At 36.5% G+C, this 25993-nt stretch overlaps 1 protein-coding gene across 3 annotated transcripts in view; it reads right to left on the reverse strand.

Annotated features, from left to right (window-relative positions):
• Nucleotides 1–1965: 1965 nt before the first annotated feature.
• LOC139141717 (uncharacterized) overlaps nt 1966–25993 on the reverse strand; it is a 63377-nt gene continuing 39349 nt past the window's right edge. For all 3 annotated transcript variants that reach the window (XM_070711328.1, XM_070711327.1, XM_070711326.1), the window contains exons 43-65: nt 25327–25426; nt 24064–24449; nt 23312–23515; nt 23003–23136; nt 22571–22764; nt 21979–22103; nt 21118–21375; nt 20735–20903; nt 19351–19545; nt 18845–19128; nt 18338–18478; nt 17734–17829; nt 17103–17303; nt 16162–16414; nt 15156–15307; nt 14587–14748; nt 14176–14337; nt 6977–7144; nt 6390–6551; nt 5085–5207; nt 4738–4866; nt 4228–4324; nt 1966–3933 (exon numbers count right to left, since the gene is read on the reverse strand). In XM_070711328.1, coding sequence (XP_070567429.1) covers nt 3687–3933; nt 4228–4324; nt 4738–4866; nt 5085–5207; nt 6390–6551; nt 6977–7144; nt 14176–14337; nt 14587–14748; nt 15156–15307; nt 16162–16414; nt 17103–17303; nt 17734–17829; nt 18338–18478; nt 18845–19128; nt 19351–19545; nt 20735–20903; nt 21118–21375; nt 21979–22103; nt 22571–22764; nt 23003–23136; nt 23312–23515; nt 24064–24449; nt 25327–25426 — 4142 coding nt within the window. In that variant the 3' untranslated portion in view covers nt 1966–3686. The remainder of the gene's footprint in view (nt 3934–4227; nt 4325–4737; nt 4867–5084; nt 5208–6389; nt 6552–6976; nt 7145–14175; nt 14338–14586; nt 14749–15155; nt 15308–16161; nt 16415–17102; nt 17304–17733; nt 17830–18337; nt 18479–18844; nt 19129–19350; nt 19546–20734; nt 20904–21117; nt 21376–21978; nt 22104–22570; nt 22765–23002; nt 23137–23311; nt 23516–24063; nt 24450–25326; nt 25427–25993) is intronic.

Consider the following 25993-nt stretch of genomic DNA (forward strand, 5'->3'; position numbering starts at 1 on the left):
GATAATGATTTTTTTTACAATTTCAAGTACTATCTAAATTATGATTTCACAGTGAAGCTAAAGTTATCCAATTCATCTACTAATCAGAGTCTGTGCAAGCAAAGTTCATATGAGACTTTGCAACCGTTTTCATCAAGTTGGACTGTGAGGGCTCCCTACCCATTCCTGATCACTTTCTTTCAGCACTTTGCAATTTTGCATTGCACAGATATATACTACCTAAAAGTCAATACAGGGCTCCTTTCAAAATTAATGACACAAACTGAAATAAATTTTGCCATGTATAAACGTATTTCCCTCTTTGTAAGGGCGATTTCTGTCGTTTTCAACGGTTAAATACAGAACTGAAGTGAAAGTTATGACAGGATGGGGTCTCATTTCTTCTTCTTCTTTGGATATTCTCTGACAACAAACAGGAACAATGTTACCTATATTTACTGGATTTGAAAATAAACAAAAACAAAAAAATTGATGATGAAAGCCGTTCTCTCAGAAAATTGCTTTTTTTTCGAATGGTAAAATATTTTTCGGAGCGAAAGTTTGCATGAGACACTTTTCAAGGGCGAGTCATTATTGTAGAGATGAGTGTTAATGATCGCCGACTGCAGAATCATTAGTGTAACGATTATGTCGCCCACAAATTGGTCAAACTAATCAGGGTCCTGTCATTGAGGCAAACAAATATATCGATGTAAATTTGAAGTGACGCAATTTTAGCCATATTATATTCTTTTTGCCCCAAAGTTGGAAAAATTGGAGTGGTTTGTGTTGACATGCAATGTACTCTAAGATTGGAATTGTGAAGTTGATAATTAAATCAATGTCAGAAGACCTAGAAATTCATGCTTTTTAAAATTCCCTTATCATGGTCATATCTCCATAAAACGTTTGGTGAATAATAAACTCACCATTTTAATAAAAATGATCCGAAAACGTCTTTTTGCTACACTGAAAGTGCAGAAGGGCATGTTCATTACACCGAGACTTTCGCAATATATTTGACAACTCTGTGTTATTGGTTGTTTTTGGTTTTCAATGATTCTACGACACGTCAATATAAATGCGATAAATATTCCTTTGTTTCGAAACCTACTCCAAAGCGGTTGAAATCAAAAGTCTTCAAAACTTGCATATGCAAATCTGTCGAAACAGGTGGTGGTTAAAACATGACCATAGAATGAAAATGAAAGGTCATGGGGTCATAGCATTCATCAGCACAGTTGGCAATGACTCTGAACTGCACGTTGCATTTCTTCCTACGTTGTAAGTATCAAGTGAAATCTATATACTGTGACCCTCGGACCTAATGATTAGAGGGTATATTGGGTCGAAAATCTCCCCATCCTCCGTCAGTCTCCGTTTCAAATGTTTTGACAACACGGAACGGAAATTTCAAAATGAAAGCTAATCGTAAAACTATTTGCTGAGAAAATTTAAGTCTGTTAGTGCCATTGTCAAGCGTTCTTTACTCGGGGGAATAAAGAGTATGAAAGTGTCAAACGTGTTTGAATTTTCGACAAAAATAATAAATTCCTAACACGGTTTCTCTTTTCCTTTTTACTTTTACTTCTCAAGCTTCCTTTTCCTGTTCAAACATCAACTGGTCCGTAAAGTCTCTCTCCTACCAATGTCCACTATAAATTTACCTGGACACGCCATCAGTGATTTCCGTGTGACTGTGCTGAGAAAGATCCAGAGTAACATGACCGTCCGAAGAGAGACTGAAGAATTCAAAATCATACAATATTTCAACTGTGTTTAAGAAGGACTCAATCGAGATCACGGATTTTAACACTTTACAAATAAATATGTTGGCTGTGATTTCCCCCAGTTGGTCCAACCTTTGTCCCCACTCAACAGAACTAGTGTTTTCACACCTTTGACTCTTTCCGTTGGTAATTTCCATAAGCCAAGATGCATTTGGCATTGTACTTTTTTGTCCGTTCTGCAAGTGCAGCTGAAAGCTCATGCTATAAAAAAACAATTGACGAAAGTTTTACAGGTGGTATAGCCACAAACTGATGACGTCAAATCGCCATACAAAAAAACACAGAAGCCCGAATATTGGTATTAGTCAAGATCAGCACCGCTATACTCAAAACAAAACAATAAGTCATCAGTTCCTTTGAATGAGCCACCAGTCTACAGCAGACCGAAATCTTTTGGCGTTTTGGCACATGGGCGCTTGGTTTGAAAATAAGGAATGGACCGTACCGATTTACAATCTCAACTAATGGGGGAGGGGGTATCACCGGTGATCATTCTCCACTACGTTTGTTTATAATTTAAATGTGACAAATAAAAAATTGTTCCCGTTCAACAACGACATGGGATATTGATTTCATTGATTTCATAATTTTAAATCCCAAATCTCAACGGGGAAAACCGGGAACACTCGCGATATAGGCCAAATAATTCTTACTTGCTTGAAAGAAACTGAAAGGAAACCGATGATGCCAAATCCCGTCTATCCATAATTGGAGCATATCCCCTTATTATTATGAGACCATTGAAATTACTAGGAGGACAATTTTATTTTTGTTGCTGCAGGCGATTTCCCATCCTAGCTGACGAGTGGGAGGGGAGAGTATTTACCGACTATTTTATGAAACTCGTCCTGGTGAGCAACGTGTACCAAGCCAGCACATGATAACCAGGAAGTTTTTGTCACGGATTTGCAAAATGACATCTGTATCTTTTTATTGCCTTGCCTCTCAATATAATAGCAAACCGTTTTAAGAGATATGTAAGAGAATACAAAAAACCCGATGACGCCAAATGCTGTATCTATTTCCTGCTATTAAATCTGTAAAGACCCTTGAAAAGACTATTAGCAGATAGATTACATCAAAATTGTTCAGAATTTTTTACTTTTTTAAGCGCGGGGTAACTGCAAACAGTACTTTTAAGACAAACCTGGTAATAATAATAATTAATAACAATAATAATATATCTTTATTGAAGAATGCTTTTTTACAATAAAAGCAAATAACATAGTATTACAATATAAAACTATATACTATCTGAACTTTAGAAAAATTACAATATATTGGTTCTGGAACAAACTGCTGCCTTTCTGTTCTCTGTTAAGCAGAGTAGTTTAGGTTTACAAAAATAATGTTTGGAATTTCGACAAAACACTGAATAGGCAAATTCGTAGCGTGTGGATAACCTTTTTTGTGATCTAGATTAACAATGAGATGAACAGGGTAGGGCACATTGTATACATTTTGTGTATATATATATATATATATATATATATATATATATATATATATATATATATATATATTAGGTTCTATGCTTCCACTCTTTAAACTTTTGTTTTGCATTGGAGCGACTCACAAGATTTTGTGGTAAATATTATAAATAGCATCGATACCAATATATCCATGGGAAATCGTGGCGAAATGAATACAAATCAGGATAGAAAATACTGAAACTTCAATTGAAGTACGGGTTGCAATAATTGGAAACGCTCCATCAGGGCCCGGGGCATACATGAGTTACTTGTTAAAATACGTAAAAGGAAAATGTGTACACTCTCGTCGATAAAAAGCATTTATTTAGTCTCATTTATGGAAAATATATAACACCATTTATGAAAGACTTAATAACCATGAGTATTAGAGAAAATGTACATGAAATAAACAGTAATATTGGCGTAAACATAAGAGGTGATTCCACTAGAAATATCTGTCTCCATGTCTACTGGTTATTGGAGCAGAGCTACGAATTACGTCATCACTACCACTACCGCTACCACTATCACTGTACATCGGATTGTAATGATATATTTCCCTGAAGTTTTCCTCGTCTTCGACTGTTTCCATTGCTTTGCTATCATCATCATCCACATCATCAGACCAATTTATATCCATGGTTACCTCTTGTTCTTCCCAACCAGGATGCTTTTTAGCAGGAGCAGCACACCTGAAAGAAAAACGAGTTGGAATCTTCATTGGGTATGTCAGTTTTGACGTTGTGAATTCATCACGACGGTCACGGGTAGGTTGAAAATAGTGTGTAGAAAACTACTGCAACAAACAGACATTTTTTGGTGAAACTTGGTCCAGTCATGAACATGTATATTATATTCCACATCATGTACACTCTGAATATAGAATCTCTAGCTTCACATGTTATCGACAAATAAAACGATGATACAAAACAATTACTCTAAAATAGGCCTTCTTGAATTGCTTTCAAATTATTTAAGTTACTTACTTGCGGTACATCAGCAACATCATAACACTAAGGACCAAGACAGCTGAAACACCACCGGCCACTCCACCAATGATAACAGCCGTTTCCATCGATGTACCTGGCAAAAATATCATTATTCAATATTTCTTGTCAAACATTCTCACAATATCTACTGACTAAATTCCACTGGAATCTGTTTATCACTGAATAACTGCAATATTTCCTTGAAATGCCATTGTCTTTGCCTGTCTAGAGCAAATAACCTTGAAAATTATCGTTACAATCATAGGCAGTAGAAGTGGGCCACGTTTTTATCATGGCATTCTGTCAAAGTCTGATATACTCGACCTTTCAGGGTTATTTTAAAGTACTTAAAACGTAATAATTTTACGCGGTATGTGTATTAATATGATATTAATTTCCATCAGACTTATATTTGGTAAAGCTGCGTTGAAGATGATTATGTTACATAAATCTTAAGCTTATATACAGAAATGATAGAATCAGTTATTAGTAAAATTGAAACTGTACCTTGGCTTTGAACCGGTATTTGTTGACGGCATGTTTCCCCCTGGTAGCCCTCAGTGCACTCACAGAAAGGATTACCTTGAACATCTTTGATACAAGTTGCATCATTTGAACAAAAACCTTCACAATTATCTGAAAATACAGTATACGCACTGCATTATAGGAAAATCCGATTTTCGGCAAGCATTATCGCACAGTTACTTTGTGTCACCCACGAACAGTTGAAATATTGTGCAGGCACTCAAAACTACAAAAAGATGCCCAATATCAAGTAACTCACAATTTTTTCCTTTTCGAGAGGAATGTTCACTGATGAGGAAACGTTCTTTCTGGATGTAAAATCTACCTACCTGTGCAAGTTTTGCCATCACCGTTGAAACCGAGCAGACAAGTACATTCATATCCTGGAACAAGGTTTGTACATAGAGCATTGATATCACAGTCATCGGTTCCAAGACGGCATTCATGGGCATCTGGAATAATAATCAATCGATTGCTACTGTGATCGATTATTTAGCACATGATCATACTTGATAACATGACCATCTCTTTTTAATTTTAAAACATGCGTAAATCAAATTCAAGATATGAATCTCATAAGCATCCGTGTATTGGACAATTGGCTTGTCAAAAAAAAAATTGGTTCAAAGATTCAGTTGTTCTCATTGTGATCATAATATCTGTGAATGAGACCTTTACAAAAAAAACCCCAAATTTTTAAGCTATCGCACGATTGTATTCAGAGAAAATGTCCCAGATAATTACAAATGAAATGTGTGTCATCAGTTGTACGAACTTTACTGATATTATCCTTGCATAAAAACATACCAAAGTGCAAATCTACTGGACAAACGCTTAAAAGGAAAATGACGTTTTCAACGAGAATGAGAAACTTCATGCAAAATATTTCATAATGCAAATATAACCATACTTTAACAAATTTAAATGACGTCATCCTGACGTAACTCTCGGTCAAACCAAAATGCTATTGGACGAGGAGTTTTCACAAAGGTTGACTGAACAAAAGGTGAAAAACTCCTACGATATGCAAGTGATAACCAAATGAGATCAGATCAAGCAAGCTACAGATCATATTTCAGAGCCGTGAGATTATGGCTTTCAAACAAAGAGTTTTTGAAGAAAATGAGGAGGAAATCTCTGAGTGTTACATCCGGGCATATCCGTGTGTGAATAACATCATGTAGGAGCAGAGCCGCATCCGTTGTGACTGACTCAAGCCAATAATTTTTCAGTACATAATGTTCTTTATCAATACCTGCTCATTTCATTTGCCAGTTTAATCCTTTTGTTATTGAGAAATTGTGTCAAACCAGAAACACATACATACTTACAAACATGTTACATTTGTTACCCATACAGACAGACAGACAGACAGACAGACAGACAGACAGACAGACTTGCTGGCTGACATCGGTATGACATTACATGTATCTCTTGTGTGTGAAACAGTGAGTCAATAGTGACACTGTACCATTACAAACATGTTATCAGAACAGAATTACACCATAGACCCTCTCGCTCTAGCGTCTATTATTGCACTAGCTGCATGGAAAGTCGCATCATTCGTTCTAATTACAACACTTTATGAAGGCACAGCGTGCTTGCTTAGTGACAATAACGATGAATTCACATACCAACACATTCTGTTCCATAGAGGGCTCCTTCTGCATTTGTTGTGTAGCCAGATGGGCAGTTTTGACAGCTGTTCTGATTCATGTCTGGGTTGTATGTTCCAAGGGGGCATCTCTCGCATGAATACGATTCCTGATTGAAGTACCAACCAACATTGCAGTAAGCTGAAATTAGATAGGAAACAAATACGTCATTCGTTATTGCATTGGCAATTGTGAAAGTATCACGTGCCAAATCCATATTTTATTAGACGTCAATCACGCCCCTGTCATACCATCTAGTTATGTTGTGCAGTCAATATGCATCCTACTTTATGTAAAGCAAACTCATTCAGTTGTCTCGATCTGTAAGCTGAAGTTTTACGAGTATTTCCGATATTTGTCCTTGACGGATAAACAAACATAAACAGTCTTCTCTTCCTTCAAGTTCTCATTCAGCCCCAAAAAGAACACGGAACACATATGAAAATGACAAAATGCCTGCTGTAGGCCTATATTAGCAACCAAAATATTGTCATCGCAATAAACAGGTAAATAGAATGAAAAGTGACGCCAATGGTTTGAATTGACACACAGTGATGCATACTTACGAACACTGCACTGATCTCTTGTGTTTGAACCTGTAGTGTTCGTTGTGAAACCGAATGGACATTGTACACACGATGGCTGAAACTCAGGATCAGATCGATAAGTGCCCTTGCGACACGGTTCACAATTACCATCAATATCCAATTGGACACCAACTGATTTGCACACCTCTAAAATAAAATCGGTCATAAAGAGGTCAATAAAATTGTGAACAAGTCTTTTGACTATCATTGAATGTAATTAGCGTTATGATTAGAACGTGTATGTAACAGAAAACAGTAAATATCAAACAAGATATGTAAGGTTTAACAGGACCGAACGTATGATACGCTGTGTCTTTCTTCATAAAACACTCATGAGAGCCGGAGAACCGGGGGAAATTGGAGCATGTCCGAATTGAAGTTCGAAATGTTGGCCTCCCCAGTTCATTTTTCTCAAATATGACCCTCTTCTCTATAACTTATATGATGTAGGCCTAATAATAATAATATAAGGTTATTCACAAAATACCGGGATTTATGTCACAGTATATCGTGCAGCGGAGGTATTGTCCGAGACGCGTAGCGTCGAGGACAATACCGTAGCGTACGATGTACGAGGACATAAATCCCGGTATTTTGTGAATAACCTTATTATTATACACCTTTTTAGTCCAACTTTACTTGAAAAAAGTCGAAATTTAGGCGTTTTTGGATGCTTCTGCACTGAGCGATCGCGAGCAGACTTGGAACGCGTTGAGCGCGTCCGCTAAGCGCACAGAACGAAATTTCAACCCGCGCTGCGCAGTGCGCGTGGTAGAAATTTTACGTCAGCAGCATAATTTCACTCAAATTCACGGGTTTTGGACTGACCATGATTTATTTTGTGAAGTACTGAATGTTAAAAAGTATATATTGTTGTAAAAATGTAAAATATTCTCTTCTTTTTCCTCGCGTTGACGTAAAGGTGTTTTGAGGTCAAAGGTCAAATAGCGTCCAATAACACCTAAAATTATTGTACTCCGCCGCGTCAAAGTTATTGGACTCCGCGTCCTCTGATACCGAAACTTACTGTACGACGAAACTCCATAGGTTACAGACGTAGGTGTATAATAATAATAATAATAATAATAATAATAATAATACTTTATTGCGCTTTTTGGCCCCCGGCCCATATTGCAATTAATTTACATACGCACAACGTTTTACATAGAGAGAGAGTACGAAATTAAGCATTCTTTTCTCAAATTCGCTGCTTTATATATAAACAATGCAAGTTTTACAATTTATCGGTTGATGTTTGATGCCATAAGTGAATAATATTCTTCGGATGTTGGAAATGTATACGCCCATCTCGGTAAATAAAATTAATATTTTTTAACTTCTAGTATTCTGGTATTTCACCCTCGATTTCAGTAGATCCACAAACTGTTACAAATTCTATTGCGAGGGCGCTCTTTAGTTTGAAACCAATATTCAATGTTAAACCCCCCCCCTCCCCTAAGTCGTCTTCAGTTTCAAACTATGCGTTAAAGTTGCAGTACAAAGGAAGTTTATTCTTTCAGTAGATGTCTAAAAACCAATTTTGTTTGAAAACATCACTTGCTCTTGTCATAAAATGGTAAAGAAAAAGATCAAAATCCCCTGGACCTTGCCAGAGCTACACATGTCTGAAACCGTGTCTAAAACTCGTGTCAAACATCGGACACGCGTTGCCCACGATTTTTTCCGTTTATGTCAAGTGTCACTGCTAAATCGTAAGCATGTTTCGCTACTCTGTTTGTGGGCATTGTAATGACTTAAAACCAGTATAAAAGTACTTTCTTAAAAGTGGGGATAAAGATTGGATATCTTCCACAATCACCTGACATACATGCATCCGATATCGATTATTTTACGCCAATAAATGCTTTACAATACTTCAGTTGTACTATTTCAGAGACTTGATGCCTCTGATAGCCCATATTTCAGCTCCACATGTTAGAACTGGTATATCATTGAATCGAAAAGTTTAAAATACTCTTTACAAGGTAGAGTACCAGTGTTTTTAATCATACGAAAGATAGCGCCCATAGCTATTCTGTCTGAGAGTGTGACAACGGCTTTACTCCAGATATATCTGCTCGATATCATTGAACCTTAATATTTGTAGTAACTGACAATTTTTAATTTTTCTCTGTTAAAAAAACATTATTCACACTTCTTCAAGACACCATCTCTCCGAAAAACATTTGTGACTGGATCATATTGACAGAATGCGCCTCGGGGGATAGGTATTTACAATCTCAAACTTTTCCAATTGTTTTCTGATCGACCAGCTGTGGGGGGCTCATTTTGAAGCCCTTGGAGAAAGAGAAAATTTCACCTTCTTAGTATTTGAAACTCTAACATGTTATATTTCTCCATAGAGTAACACTGGGATGGCGGCCATTTTGAATTTCAGATATTGGTTAATCTTGGGTAATCGTTTCTCTAGTACCAAACTTTGCACCGTGACCCCGATTTTTATTCTTGACTTTGAAAGAAAATGGTTGAAAGAATCCTTGGGGAAAGTTTGAGCAAAAGTTTAAGTCTTTCACTTTCGAGGCGCATACTACCTTACGACAAAAACATTCCAACACTCCAATCAGTCTTTGTAGCCCCAACTAGCGTATCACTGATTACTGTAACATCGTCAGTGTGAAATAAGTGCAAATAAGTCATACAGAGTTCATGTGTAATTTGAATTGAAGATTTCCCGAACTCAATATATTATTTAATTCGTTTATGAAAAGAGAAAAATGAAAAGGACTCGGCATCACCCTTGTCGAACTCCATGTTGAGTCTTGACGTGAGATTTGACATCTTCGTTCATAGATATTAGAATGTTATACATTTTGCCACTGACACCCTTGGCCCTCCAAACAAAGTCTGTATAACAAAAGATTGTGATTCACTGAATCAAAGGCTTTACTAAAATCTACAAACAAACAATAGGAACGACCTTTTGACCTACAAAGATAAAGATATTTCTGTACCATAATGTGCAAAACCACGTCTGAAACCAGCTTGGCTCTCAGTGATACAACCTTGCTTATCAGTCCATTTGACCAGTCTCTGGTTTAGGATAACAGTAAAGAATTTGTTCAAACAATTCAATAAAGTGATACCTTTAAAGTGTTAGGGTGTTGTAAAATGCCCTTTTTAGGGAGTGGTAAAATTATCCCAGTACTCCACTCGCTTGGAAAAACGCCTGAGTAAAAAATGCATTGAACATAAAATCTACTACTGTGATTAGACTTGGTTTTGCGTTTCGATAAAATTAATCCGGGATACCATCCGGACCCGGGAATTTGCCAGCTTTTAACTTATCTGAGCGAGCGGACGTTTTCCAAATCTCGCGCTAGCTTTGTTTACGAATGGAACGTTTGCGTATAGCAACGCGCGTAGTAATCAGAATCGAGATAGTTCAGAAATGCACGCGATTGCCCATATTTCCAAGTTGGGCACTGGGCCGGGGCCTGGTAAAAAAATGCACGGATCTGAGGGCGCTATCTCCCATAGCTTTACACAGGCACGTGAATGTAGGTATATGATAATCCTCTTTACAGTATCTTTTCTTTCTCTCTGAACTTGCTGCACATTCATCGATTGGTCTGTTGGCAAAAGTCCAAGTCGACAAACGGTGTACTCGCTGATGTTGTCCACAATGTTAATTTTTTCCGGTATCAGGATCTTTACTTTCTGTTCTGTCTCAGGCTCTTCGAATGTTTCTTTCTCATCTTCAACGCCACGGAAAATAAGATTGTAACCTTTTCGCATTTCGTAGATTTTTCGTTTCCATTTCCATTTTGGCAGTCATTTTCTAGACCATCCATCGTTTTGAGTCTTTCTTTGTTTCCTTCGGCAATTTTGTCTTACATCGTCAATCGATTCTTCCATATTATTAAGCTGCGTTTCTATCTTTTCTATCTTCTTGTTTAACGCTGTAGCGTCTCTCTTCGGCTCTCTCATATTACTTTTGATGTCTTTCAACATACCTGTGATCATATCATCCGTATTTGTTGCCACTATGAATTCTCTTGTTCTCGTGCGTATTGTCAGGTTGCCGCGTTTCAGGTCCAGGATTCATTTCAACATTTCTAGAAGGCTGCATTAGTCTGCTTATATATGGGTTTCTTGTTGCCGACATTCGATGTAGCACTGCAACGTTACAGCGGAACATGTGCACGGTTGAAAAAGAGTTCGAGCATACTGAGTGTCTACTTCGCCGTCGTGTCTCCTCTCAACGTTTCGTACAAAGATATAAAAAAATTTAAATTCAGCGGGAAAAGATGTTGTTATTTTTCCAGATGTCAACATCCAATGGTGTAAATTCTCGGTCCCGTAAACAATAGTTAATGCGCCAATTGATATGTAGATACATACAAATATGCAGCAAACTCGTTGACTGAAGTCCATTTCGAAAAGTTTGTATACTTGGAGATTTTTGCTACTCGCCAACTTCTTTGGTGAAAAAACGTTCCAATGCCGCCATCCACTGCAAAATTTCCTTACCCATGATTTCTCTGACGTTTATGTCACAGGATACAGGTGACTTTCGGTCTGAAAACTTGCGTTTTTCCAGAAAAATGTTGATACTTTGGAGAGCTCAGAAATTTGCTTGCTCGACGTGCTCCGAATATATTTATTATATATCCTCAATTTTACTGGAGCCTTAAAAATTTTTTTTGTATTTTGACACAGATATATATTATATATATATATATATATATATATATATATATATATATATATATATATATATATATATATATATATAAATAAACAGATTACTTCAAGTACAAAGTAATGAAATCTATTACTTAAGTTTCATGCATCTTGCAATCTTCAGATAGAGTGAAAGGATTTCTAGCTCGACACTCTTACATATATGATTGGGACGAACCATTCTATTTGTAGGTAGTGTTAAAATTCGATAAATAATATTTGTTTTGGTGGCGACATTTTGAAACCAACTCAGAGCGTTTGTTTAACAGTGTAGATTTGTCAGCATTGATAATGTGCAGCTTTTCTGATATACAAAGATTACATCGCTTGTTCATGTTAGAGTAGCTCAATGCTTTATCAATGATTGACCATGAAATGTCAAAGTCTTGTCCCTTATTTCTTAAGTTATATATATATATATATATATATATATATATATATATATATATATATATATATATATATATATATATATATATATATATATATATATATATATATATATATATATATATATCGTGCATGCAATTACCAGACACTTAGTTACTCCACTTTGATAGACTTTTTTGTGCTACAGACATCAAACAATCAAACTAGCATTGTTTAGATTATATGACCAGATGAACTTAACAAAAGAGTTAATCAGGTTTATAAATAATTCCTAGACAGAAGGAAGACACTCATGCGCCAGCACCGGTCACAATGGCGCTTCCTTAATCAGCAAAGACACTGACCCTGTCATGTTTTGAACTGACAGATCAAGTTGCTAGGCAAATTGATGAACGCCAGGGTACTACTGTTTAGGTAGTTCAGCCAAGTGATGACTACTATGGCAGACTGCCATTGTCTCATAAAGAGAATCTAAATCTTATTGCAACTTACAACTCTCGTTATAGTTACGTTAGCGTTGATCTTGAACTATTAAACTTTGCCAGTACTCAGGTATTCCCATGCAGTCAAGAGATTATCTCAAAAGTTCCATAGCTAGCTAGCTAGCTAGCTAGCTAGCTAGCTAGCTAGATAGATAGATAGATAGTAGATAGATAGATAGATAGATAGATAGATAACAAAAATTATTTAAAGTACAAAGTAACCTATTACTTAAGTTTCATGCACTTAGCAATCTTCAGACTAGTTTTTCCTTAGGATGTTGACTAATTTATATGGTTGGTGGTGTAACAATTCGATATGTAATATTTGTTATGATGACGAAACTTTCAAACCGACTCAGATCCTTATTTAACACGGCATATTTGTCAGCATTGATGATGTTTAGTTTCTCTGATACACTAGGATTTAATCGCTTAGACAATGATACATCGACGTCCTGGTCCTTGTTCTTCAGAGACCAAACAAACTTTGATAGCTCAGTACTGTGTCATATTTTATTCTTAGGGAACGATTGCGTGTGATTAGCAAAGCGTGTCATGAAGGTGTTTTCAGTGAAGCCGATGTAAACATGCTCCTTATTGATTCAGGCTCCTGTTGGGACTTTGGTCTTGTAAATGACACTTGACATTGACAGTCACCTTTCAAGACTTATCCCGGCAATTACAAACAGCGATCTTTACTCTGGTTTCCGGCGATAGCCCTATATTATGTGAGTTGATTATACTTGCCATATTCTATGCAACCACATCTCATTTTTTGTGTTTCTATTGACAATCTTGTGTAGTTCACAACCCTTTAGGAAATGTTTTGGTCTTTAGCATCAAGCACTTTAATTTCCCATGAGGGTATCTGTATACTTCGGCCCATCCCTCATAATAAATGAAAACCACTGTAGGCTGCATGCACAGATACTTGGTGGGGAGGGGTTGAGAGGAATTTGAGGGCGTCGTGAAAGTTATGCGGGTAGTAGAGGAGGATTTGAAAATGTTGCCTTTGGCGTTGGGGGATCTGAAAATATTTTGGTAAATAATTCAATACAAAGTGAATGAATACCATCGTAATGTCATCTAATGGCTCTGACATATTCCGGAATTATTTATAGCATTTCGTGAATTCATTTGTAAAATCTAAAATATCTAGGTTCATTGAATTTGAGTGAGAAAAACAACAAATAGACCATGTAACAGGGAACAGAAGTTGCAAACTGTTGATATTTTTTTTTTCAATAATTCCATTCCATGCATCAACTACAATTTCATGCTATCTCCCCACAGCATGCTGAAACACATAACATTCAACTTGTTAACAAAGCCAGTATATGTTTTACTAATGTTGATGATAGAATTACAGTCTAGACTGAAATTCATCTGTCACCAATACAAATGCACAATGTACATACACAAGCTGTGTTGGTAAGCTGAATACTGGACAGTTCAACATGCTATAGGGAGTAGAACAAGAATTTAGTTGATATACTGAACGCAAATACTGCAACAATTATCAAAGTTAACACAGCAACTGGCAGAACTGCTCCTGTATATACCATCAGCCTATACGGTTACAATTACACAGTATATACGTACCCTGGCACTCTGACTCGTCGATGGCTCCAGAGGTTGATGTAAACATTCCTTTGGGGCAAGTATTGCATACAAACTTTCCCTCCTGTGATTGCCAGGAACCTCTCCGGCAAGGTTCACACTGTGAGGTACTGTTATCGTAGTAATGACCAACTGCGCAACGAGCTACAATGATACGGAGAAACGAACAGGAAATACTATATTAAACGATCCAATTTCTGTGAATTGGACAGTTTAAGAATTTCATAAAAATAAACTTTCCTAATGCCCGATTCAAAATTACAATTCACTGCTTGAGCACAGTTTTGTTATGTACAATATTTGATACCTTCACAACGGTATCAGGAATAATTTATTAAAATAAACAATCACTTGACCTAGCGGCTTAAACTAGAAGATTCACTATCAACCCACCGAAACACTGCGTAACTGACGTTGATCGCCGTCCTCGAGTTACACCATTTTCTGGGCAAACAATGCACGCTGTTTGTCCCTCCAAAGGCTGGTAATATCCAATTCCACAAGCACGGCATTCGTTGATTTCAATATCGTGATATTCACCTTCAGGGCAAAGAACTATTGAATACACAGTAAAAGTATAATTATAATATTACAAAGACATGAGACAAAATACTGGCATAGGTTTCCTACCGTAAACATATGAAGGTAAATTATTACAAACATCTTGGTACAACTACCCAAACACGATGAAATTTGTGATTTATGAATCAATTTCAAAATTACACTATAACCTTTAGCCTTGAAAGTTCATATCGTCTGCATTACTAAGAGTGTTCCTTCTTTCTACTGAAGAGCTTACCTCTGCAAAACAGTAAGTAATGTTTGACTGTTTGGCAGAGAGTATAGACAGAAAACACAGTTTAATCTCTTCATGTCATTTTCTAATGATGCGAATTTAAGTTTCAGCAAATTTAGTTTCGTTGGTATTTCGATATAACCGCTTTGTGTTCAGCTTCACTTACTGCATTCCTCTGCAACAAGAATACTTCCATTGGAGCAAGATATTGTACTCTCAACTTCTAACGTGTCGGGATCTATCGAATATTCAGGAGTATTGAAAGTGCCATTCTTCACCGCGTCCTCAATGACCAATGCAGAGTCAAGATCAGCAGTTCTAAACGGTTGACAAAAGTTCGTTGCATGAATGTGACGAATACATCTCGCCCGCTTGGTTTCATCCTAACAAATTGCTATCATTTGCAACCAGTCTGTTTGAGAGTTTTCAACGATTGAAATCCTAGTAAATGGGACAGTATAAAATTTCGAACTGTCATTTGCAAAATCCAAACATGTTCCAAGGTATGTAATCTTCATTTTATTTTCACAAATTATCTCTGGAAATTATGAAGTACAAACAATAATTTGAAGTATGACAACGATATTGGGAGATGAATCTTGACTTTTCACTAGAATAAAAACTTATTAAATCTAAGTAGTATAACTGTATCGTCAGGCCACACTGTCAGAAAAAATCGATGGAAACAATAAAACACCTGAGTCAAACGAAAGTTTTCTCTTTTAATTTGGTTAAGGTAGAATGCGCCTTGGGGATAAGCTTATTCGGACTGTCATACTTTTACAATTCCTTTCTGCTACACCACTTGTGGGGGTTTATTTTAAAGCTTGGTGTAACAAAATTTTTCACCGGTTTAATTTTCGAAATTGAAAAATTTTATTTTTTCTCCTTAGAGTTAGCATAGGGATGGCGGCCATCTTGAATTTTAAATATCGGTAAATCTTGGGTTATCTGTTTCTCTAGTACCAAAATATGCACAGTGACCCCGATTTTCATTCTTGATTTTGAAAGAGAATAGTTGAAAGATTCCTTAAGAAAAGTTTGAGCAAAAATTTAAGTCTTTCATTTTTGAGGCGCATACTACCTTAAATATGATTCTTTGAATGCGTATAAGGGTGATTCCGATGTCCATGAGCCAAAATAAAAAAGTTTAAAAGTAGTTTTAAGCTTACCTATTGGTAGGGAAACTGTATTGGACCACAATCTGGCTCCCGGCCTGTCTCTTCTTTCGCCTCGATGAGTCACAAGCGATCTCTAGATTATCAAAATTGCATTCACCAGCGCATATGCCGAAGAGATCATTAAGATAATTCATAGTGTTCATGAAGTTTTCTCTGAGTTGTTGAATGACGTCGTCGTTACATGTACCAGTGAGTGACTCATAGGATAACGCACAATTTACTCCAGCTTGGCTTTCTCCAAGGGCTGGGGATGAAAAACAAGAACCATTTCAACAGCCTAATTTTTCGCATTCTAATTATCAGACTCTTGCATCCATGTCACTAAAATAGACTGAAAGAAGACCGCAACTATTTTTAGATGACACTGATAAACCAAAACTGTTCAAATATGAACACAAGGCTGTATACACGTTTACTGTCCACTGCACTGCAATCTACATGTATATGGCAATTGAGTCAGGATATCTGTGCAATCTTATTTCCTCCTCTAAATGAGCAAGTTTATGTCTTTGTTCTTGACCTTTCAAGTGTAAAACTGAAAAAAGCTGATGTAAAAATCCACCATGTTGGAAAAAAACAATTCACAAATTTCAGGGACCTTGACGATTAGTAAACTTGTCCCACAGTTCGAAGATTTCTAACATTTTTCAATTATTTTGCAAAGATGACCAACCTATAGTAAAGGCCCTCTCAATTCGCCTAGATGTAGTACAACAATTACTTATGGAAGAAACTTGTATAAGTGCAACTCTGTTTTTCTGTAAACTACTTTCACACGAATTTCAACAGCAGAACAATCATGACATTGCATCTAGTAATGCCATGGCCACTATTACAAGGCGTACACTTCCCTAGTAAAACCATCTATTAATATCTCTCTGTAATACGTGCATACTGTAGCCTATAAAAGACAACGCTTTAAAGCAACTTACCAGAGCATCCTGGATATGTAAATTCCTCATCCGGGTTTTCAGGATCAAACGTTCCCTCGTTTTGACACACGTAGTAAGGTGGTGGTAGAGTTGAAAATTTGTATCCAGGCAAACATTCGATCTGACAGAAGATTCCAGATTCCCAAGGAGCACATATAGAAAGTCCTTTTACTGGTGAGGTTGGATATTCACAGTCAAATGCTGTAAGAGAAAAATGAAAGCGTGGCCGTAATAGATTTAAAGTTACACTCACAGCTTCTGAAGATGATAGACAAACCGCAAACAGTGTGCATTTACATCTACACGGACGAAGTTGTACAGAGAGTGACATCTCCATCGACGCTTAAACGCAGCGTTTCACGACACAACAATGCAAACTTAACTTCAACGAGAGATATACAGGGGCTCCGAATAAAACACTGTTTAGCACGTGTTGCATGCTGTGCTACCACAGTTCCTAGATTGAGGAAATCTACAACATAGTCTTTAACGGGATCGAGAAGATGACGTAGAAGATTCCCTCAAGGCGTTATTGACTATGGGATTTTATAGTGTGATTTAGTTTTTTATTTAAGCTTAGACAACGTCTATAAAAATATACATGAGATACAGAAAAAAATGAAACACTTACGCAGCACATACAATAGGAAGTTACATTGTGCTGTGTTACCCGCTGCATCAAATGCCACGTAGCTTACTTGATAGGTTCCCCAAGCAAATGTATCTCCTGCAACAAAGAAAATAGATTCTATGTTGAACTCAGTGGTTAAACCAGCTATGGGAAAACGTAACGATATAGGGCAAAAATGCAAGTAGATACTAAAGATAGTTACCACGGGAAGGAATTGTTAAAGAAGAGGTTGCGGGTCTGTAATTAAAGTATTAAGGACTTTCAAATTGTTTACATTAATGATCATGTTAAATCGATCATAATGTCACAATTTAGGCCTAGAAGGACGATTGGACAATTGTATACACCAGCCTATTTGAGATACTTTACGGTTAAAATGTATTGTGCCTGTGTTGAGCCTGCTGTGTCTATTCTCTGTGCAATAGAGTGAGTTATATACATAGGGGTCAAATACTCATGTAGAAATCAATTTCAATGAAGCAAAACAGGCACATGTATTTAACGAGTCCAATGCAACGATTCATCGCTCGCACAATTAATTTCAGTTTTATCGTTCATATCCCTGATATGACATAAGTAAACAACGATTTTATGCAGACCATACCTGATGTATAGCTCTGTGTTAAGTTGACAATGCCCACGTCATCAGTAAATATCGGTTCTTGCCACACACAAGTTGTTAAGCTGTTATCATTGATGATACGGGTTGTGTTTGGGCAGAAGACGACTTCTGGTGGATGTTTATCTGATGTGAAAACACAATACAGAGAACAATTAATAGTTTGTTAAGTGTTTGGCTTTTGGGTTTTTTCTTTGTTTGTTTGTTTGATAGATGGTTGTTGAGTGTTTGCCTTTTGGGTTTTTGTTTGTTTGTTTGTTTCGCTTATCAAAACGAATTATCAATTCACTAGTATCTCTGTAATAGTTGGCAGAACGATTGAATCAGCCAGGGCAAATTATGGTGTCTTTCGAAGACAGACTTCAGATATTTGAATATTACTTATATTATTCATAAGTAAATGTTTAAGCATTGTATGTTGTCAAGCATAGCCCGTATCAGTCAGCTAGTGCGTAAGACTATTCTCAAAACATAAGTAAAACCAGTATTTACCGACAGGTATGCAGGCTGAACCAGTGTAACCTAACGGGCATTCATCACTTCCACACACAGAAGGTTCAATCTTGACAACACCGCCATGTAGATCTTGATCCATTAGAACCCACATGATCAGTTCACCTTGTTGACTGTTTGAACAGTTGAATGCCATGTTCTGGATTTCTACCGGCGTCAACGCACGATTGTATATATTCATCTGACTGATATCACCATGAAAGGTAAAGTAGTTATCAAGAAACCCATCTTCATTGTAACTTTGACCAAGTACGGTTACACATCTGCAAAATATAAAATGGATGTCAATGGTAGTCTTCAATACAACTCATCGTGCATGAGATGAAAAAAATGTGTTACTTTCAACTTGATGCTCGCTTTTGAAATAAATATCACAAATGGTGTTATCTGAATCTGAAATCACTCATCATTGATCAAGTATTGCTATGAATCTTAATAGTCACCGTGAAAAAAACAACTTTGAGTTTGACAATAATGAAGTGTACCTTTCTGAATCGCTCACACTATCTATGCCTGGCGTCTCTGTTACTACAAAACCGTCTAGATAAATCAATAAAATTTCTTCTTCTTGTACTGCTGCAATATGATGCCAGGCACCGTCGTCAACTGATAATGCATCATCGCCGTTGACAGCGATACTGCTGTCAAGAACTAGGAGTACAGTATCAACTTTGCTAAAGCTGTTGGATATATACAGAAATAAACAAAAATATTAATAATATGTATGCGCCTGTATGTATGTATAGGCTGTGTTTCTATCGGCCCTCCTTCGTGGATATGATTTCACTTATACTATAACTCAATAACCCCTGTGCCATGTCTCTCTATGCCTCCCGTAGTGTGTCTTTCCATGTTCCCCGGTGTTGTGCATCGTAAAGCAGCCATAAAAATAGTTGCGGCAGTTATTATTCGACGATTGAAATATGCATGAAACATAAACACATCCCAAGTTCAAGTTTGAAGATATCTTCTCGGTAATTGAAGTGCTTCACACCTAGATACTGAGAGAAGAGCTACATTAACATAAAATTATTTCAAGTACCGAGCAATAACATCCTTGACTAAACTTGCCTGATGATTGTTGAGATGGCAAAAATCAGAAAGGTTACATATATCATTACTTTGTACTTTATATATATATATATATATATATATATATATATATATATATATATATATATATAACATAAATCACTTCAAGTACAAAGTATATATGTTACTTAAGTTTCATGCAACCTGCAATCTTCTGACAAACAGTCAAAAACAGTCAGAATAAGTCAGAAGTTCTGTCTGTCTGAAGATTGCAGGATGCATGAAACTTAAGTAACAGATATTATTTATAACGCTTTGGTTGTCGCATCGATCACTGTAATTTCCAACGAGTAAGTACATACAAACATACATACAAACATACATACATACATACATACATACATACATACATACATACATACATACATACGTACGTACGTACGTACGTACGTACATACACACACACACACACACACATACATACATACATACATACATACATACATACATACATACATACATACATACATACATACATACATACAAACACACATACATACATACATACATACATACATACATACATACATACATACATACGTACGTACGTACGTACGTACGTACACACACACACACACACATACATACATACATACATACATACATACATACATACATACATACATACATACATACATACAAAGACTCGATTCCTGTATTTTAGAAATAGACCTTTCGATTTGCATATCAGACTTAACCAAGTTACAGGAAATTGAATGACTGCATATTGTACTATTATCTAGTTATAAAGCGGTGAAAATCAACTAAAAACATTACCTTAATCCTGGTAATGCTAATGTTAAAAAGACTCCAGGTCTTGAATTATCACTGCTTACATATCTGACCCACAGAGACACACTGAATATTTTACTACAGTCAAACAACGGTGATATCGCCATAGACTCATCAGCCCCATCAAAGTACAGATCAAAATCAGAAGACTTCTCTGTTTTGGGAGAGAAAGCGGAAGAAAGTTTAATTTGAATAATTACTTATTCAAATGTCTTGGAAGTGAAAATGAAGGAAATTGTCATTACCAGGAATGATATGGTTCGTGTGTAGAGCTCATTTGAACGTACGTCGGGAATGGATGACGAGGGGCGGATATGAATACTAATTGAGAAAAATAAAATTTCACTGGGTAAACCTTTATCAATTACCTTTATCACAGAATACTCCTTCAAAGTTGGGTGGACATTGACATGTGAATTCAGAGATCCCATCGTGACATGTAGCGCCATTGAGACAACTAACGTTACCAATACAGTCATCGATATTTATCTGACAATGGTTTCCTTCAAACCCAACGGCACAGACACATGTGTAGCTCCCCTCTGAGTCGTAACAGGTCGCATTATTTTCACAAGGATACTGGTTGCATTCGTTGATATTGTGTTGGCAGAAGTCACCTTCGTAGCCTGTTCATCGTATACAAAAAAAATGATTACAGTATATTTTAATAAAGTAATAGTGATAGTGATAGTCGAAGTATGAAGTCAATGTTATCACAATGATCTTTCAAAAGAAAAGTTACGCGTCATACAAATCTTTACATCAGAAGTATCAGACATTCAGGAAGTCAAGGGGACAATTCAAATGTGCTTTTGATGTATGCTTTCAAATGGAAAAAAACTTCCGCTCTTTACGAGAGTTATAGTGGAGGAAATTGGAGTTGTTTTTCGTGCAATTGCAGCATTGCCTAATTGCTCCGTTCTTAATTGTTAGCAATATGGCAATCCTTAAGCTGCTTATGAAGTTGACCTTTTAATCAATCCTTAAAGATATCGCTAAAAACAGAAAGCTTCAGCTGTTTTTTGTGAATACGATACTTATAAAACTAATTTCATACTGATTCAGCGAGAATGCAGTGTTTGTTTTACTCAAATTAACTTACATTAATTAGAATTTTCGGCGCACTAATTCAAAGTTAGAGAATTAATTAATCTTGGCTTGGCTTTGCAAATATTGGTAAGACATCAATCCTTGCAATATCTAACTTTGCGTAACAATTGAGATCTAACCTTCTTGGCAGTCACACGTAAAGTTATTTAATCCATCAACACACTGTGCACCGTTTTGACATGGCTCACCAAAACAGTCATCGATATTTTCATCGCAGTCTTTTCCAGCGTAACCTGTGACACATCTGCAGTAAAACCAATACAAACATTCATTTGTCTCTTCTTTCAAGTATTGCTCTCAGTGGCTCATAAAATAAAAACATTAAAACTTAATCCTCGCCAAGTGTTTTATAAATGTGTGGCCTGGTTGTTACCGACCGCTTTGACCAAAGTTAATGAGATCGGATTCTAATTATTACGCTGTACGATACAAGGTAATACGCTCTACAGGACCCCCAACATTGCACACGAAGCTGGAGTCGGAAAATTACAACAGATATGATGTAACAAACTCATAGATTCGGGAGTTTTTTGTTTGTTTCTGTGCATATAATTTAGTTTATTGTTGTTTCTATTAAAAGTCCTTGGTATTATCTAATTTTTGGAGGGGAAAGCAACACATACATCTTTCGTATGGTACGATTTCATTCATCTGAGAATTCGAGAAAATAATTTGAAGGCAGTGACTGTAAAGCATTTATGAAATACATACCGGCAATGGTAGTCGTTGATCAGATCAGTACAGTTGGCGCCATTTTGACAGGGATTGGGATTACAATCATTGATATTTTCACCACAGTTATTACCAATAAATCCAGTCTGACAGTCACACCGGTAAGCATTGATTAGATCGATACAGTTCCCGCCATTCGCACACGGATTTGAAAAGCATTCATCGATTTGATCCTGAAACATATCAACTCACTACGATGAAGTCTACGACAAGTGAATATCTCTTTTAAAATCGAATGAAATCGTCATCATGTCACGTCAGTCTTTGCTATGTGTTTAATGCTAGTGTAGATGGCAAATTATTTAATAACTGCATTATCTTGACGTCTGATAACATTGAATTTCAAATATGATCTGATATTAAAAGTACCGTGACAATTCTAATTATGCTTTGTGAGAAGGACGAACATACCTGGCAATTTGGACCTGTGTATCCAGTCATACAATGGCATATATGTTCTTTTGATTCAACGATGACTTCACAAGAACCATTGTTTTGGCATGGATCTGGATTACATGGTGCAGTAAGATTTTGGCAAAGGTCACCTGTTTGAAATTCAAAATGACACAAATTTCCTGTTCATTCATCATTACGTGCAATTAATATATCAGCAGAAAACAACGCGACAAAAAATGTCAGTGTACTTTTCTTCTCCAATAGGCTGAAAATTATAAAGTGGGTAAAAGTCGAAGAAAGCAAAAAATGATCAGAATATATTACCCGTCCATCCGTACACGCATTCACAATAAAATCCAGCAACTTCATCGTGACAAGTGCCGCCATTCTGACAAACAACGCCCTCACAGTCGTCTATGTCATGTTGACACAGGGCTCCTCTGAAACCTTCGACACAATCACATCTGAAGGCGTTCACATGGTCAATACATGTTCCGCCATTTAGACATGGATCTGACGAGCAGTCATCTTTAAAATAGAAGTAATGTACAAAATTTTAGACGTGTAACGATAAGACAATGTGTTGCCATAATGATATCGATTGATAGTTACACCTTTTCCAGAGTGTATTAGTGTTTGAAAGTCATTATCACCAATATTAACTGGACGTCGCGTTCAATCTTTTGTCACTTAAGAAAATTATAGTAACTTTACATTACATACAATTTACATTATTCTCCGATGCAAACTTAGTTCGTAAACTGTTCATAGGTTACTCTTCTCCTAGTAGAATACAGAATTCATATGACAAAATCAAAGTCATTCAAATACGTTGTTTAGCTTTAACCATCTTGGGGGTTTTCGATCAATTTTTCTGTTGCAATTTTATTCTGTACGTATATGCAAACAACGGTCGTGTATTATCTATGTATGTGGCTACGTATATGGCTGTGTTAAAAATCCTTTGAAATAGCATAAGCTGCAGTGTTCAGTGACGACAAGTCAACTAACTATTAGGATTGAAAGAAGTGAAAATCGCATTTCCAATAAGATTTTGAATAAATGCATAGAATTACCTATGTCTTCATCACATAGATTTCCTGTGAATCCTGGTTTACAATTACAGATAAAACCGTTGATCAAATCCTGACACTGCAAGGTCCCTTCAAAATCACACGGACTACTATTACATTCATTTGTATCAAAGGAGCAGTCGTTTCCATCGTAACCCGGTGCGCATGTGCAGTTATAATCATCGATGAGGTCGAGACATGTTGCTCCATTTTGGCATGGACTTGAAGCACAATCATCAATATCATTTTCACAAAAATCACCAGAATAACCATCTTGACATTGACAGCTGTAGGCTGCATAGCGGTTCTCTGTCGTGTTGTATTGTTCACACAGTCCTCCATTTTGACAAGGATTGCTACTGCACAGTGCTGGTAAATGACACTGATCCCTGGATTATAACAACAGTTAAATGAATTGTTCGATCAACATCATCGGTTCGTTTTTGAGAGGATCTTAAGTATATTATGTAAGATTTTAAGATTTATTCAAACAGAGGCACATCTTCGCATTGACAACAATTACTAAGCAGTAAGCGAACACTCAATTTTTTAAAAGTGTAGGAAAAAACAACTGTTTTTGAAAACTCGATTTTGATTGTTGTTACCATCGTGCTCATATTCCACAATTCATTTTAAAGAACTTTCTTGTATGTACGAAATGTCCATCGGAATTTTTTCTCAAGTCCTCGTGACATTCTTTGAAATTGCAGGGAATTATTGGAGTATTTATCCCATAAACTGTTTTAATTATTTTCAGTAAGGGCTCAGTCATAGTTCTCGAAAAGAATCTAAAAACAGCCACTGGGACAATAGCACGCATTTAGGGACTTCTCCATAGCTCTCAAGTTCAAGTTTTAAGCTTAACATTGTTCCAGAGAGTAAAAGTTGATTTCGAAAATGATATTTCCAAGTGAAAAGTCAAAGTTCAGAATGCATGGACATATCTTTGGCAAGTTATAAACATTACAGGGACTGTCTCTTCAGCATGTCAATGAAATATTTGAGTATTCTTTGTGCATTTTAACGTAAACTATTTTTATCTCTTTCAGTAATCAAGTGTTCAAATTTCTTGGACAGATTCTAAGAGCAAGGACAACAGCAGTGGACTGTTCTTTTTCTACCGTTCATGACCAAATCTTCTAAAATATTTCCCTATGCTTGATGTGTTGATCTATATTTCGACGCGATAAGTTTGCTGCACCCACCACATGAAGAAATTTTGTATTCAACAAAACTTATTGTAAACTGAGCAAAACAACGTCTTACCCAGTATACGCTGACGGACAGTGACAGATATAGTTTGTGGTGTTCCCAGTACACGTGCCGCCATTCAAACAGGGCGTTTGGTCTTCACAAATATCAATCTCTGCGAGAAAAAAATAAAATTTGAACAAGTGACCAAGTGCTCACTGGTGACTGAAAGTATCTAATTTGAGTCAATATTTAAGGAAATGGTTCTAGAATGTGTGAATAATGAATTAACGACTTCAAAATGACGAGAAGATATCGAATCGTGTGGTATCATATGAAACGATCTAAAGAGATTGTGGGAGTAGCTTGCAGGATTATCGATTCGTATCATGCACTTATGTATGTATGCTACTGTACTTGCATTGCCTTGCTATGCGTGAGTAAAGATTTACTGTAAGTGAAACTTTGATTAAACAATGACGGTCCGGTGACCCTATTGGTTTGATTTAGGCAAGAAATCAAGGCAAGAGATCCTTTAGGCCCCCTCATAACTGGAAGAGTCACTTTAATCGCAGACTTTCCTTGGCTCATCAAATACAAGTTTTGGAGGGGTTAGGGTTAGTGTTGGTTAGGGTTAGTGTTAGGGTTAGCATACTTAAAAGTGTTGTATATCCTACCTATATAAGAAAAAAATGGGGCTTTAAGGAACTCTTTTCCAAATCAGTGTACGTGCTTGTGAAAA

Source organism: Ptychodera flava, chromosome 10, assembly GCF_041260155.1.
Source record: "Ptychodera flava strain L36383 chromosome 10, AS_Pfla_20210202, whole genome shotgun sequence".
NCBI classification, from domain to species: domain Eukaryota; kingdom Metazoa; phylum Hemichordata; class Enteropneusta; family Ptychoderidae; genus Ptychodera; species Ptychodera flava.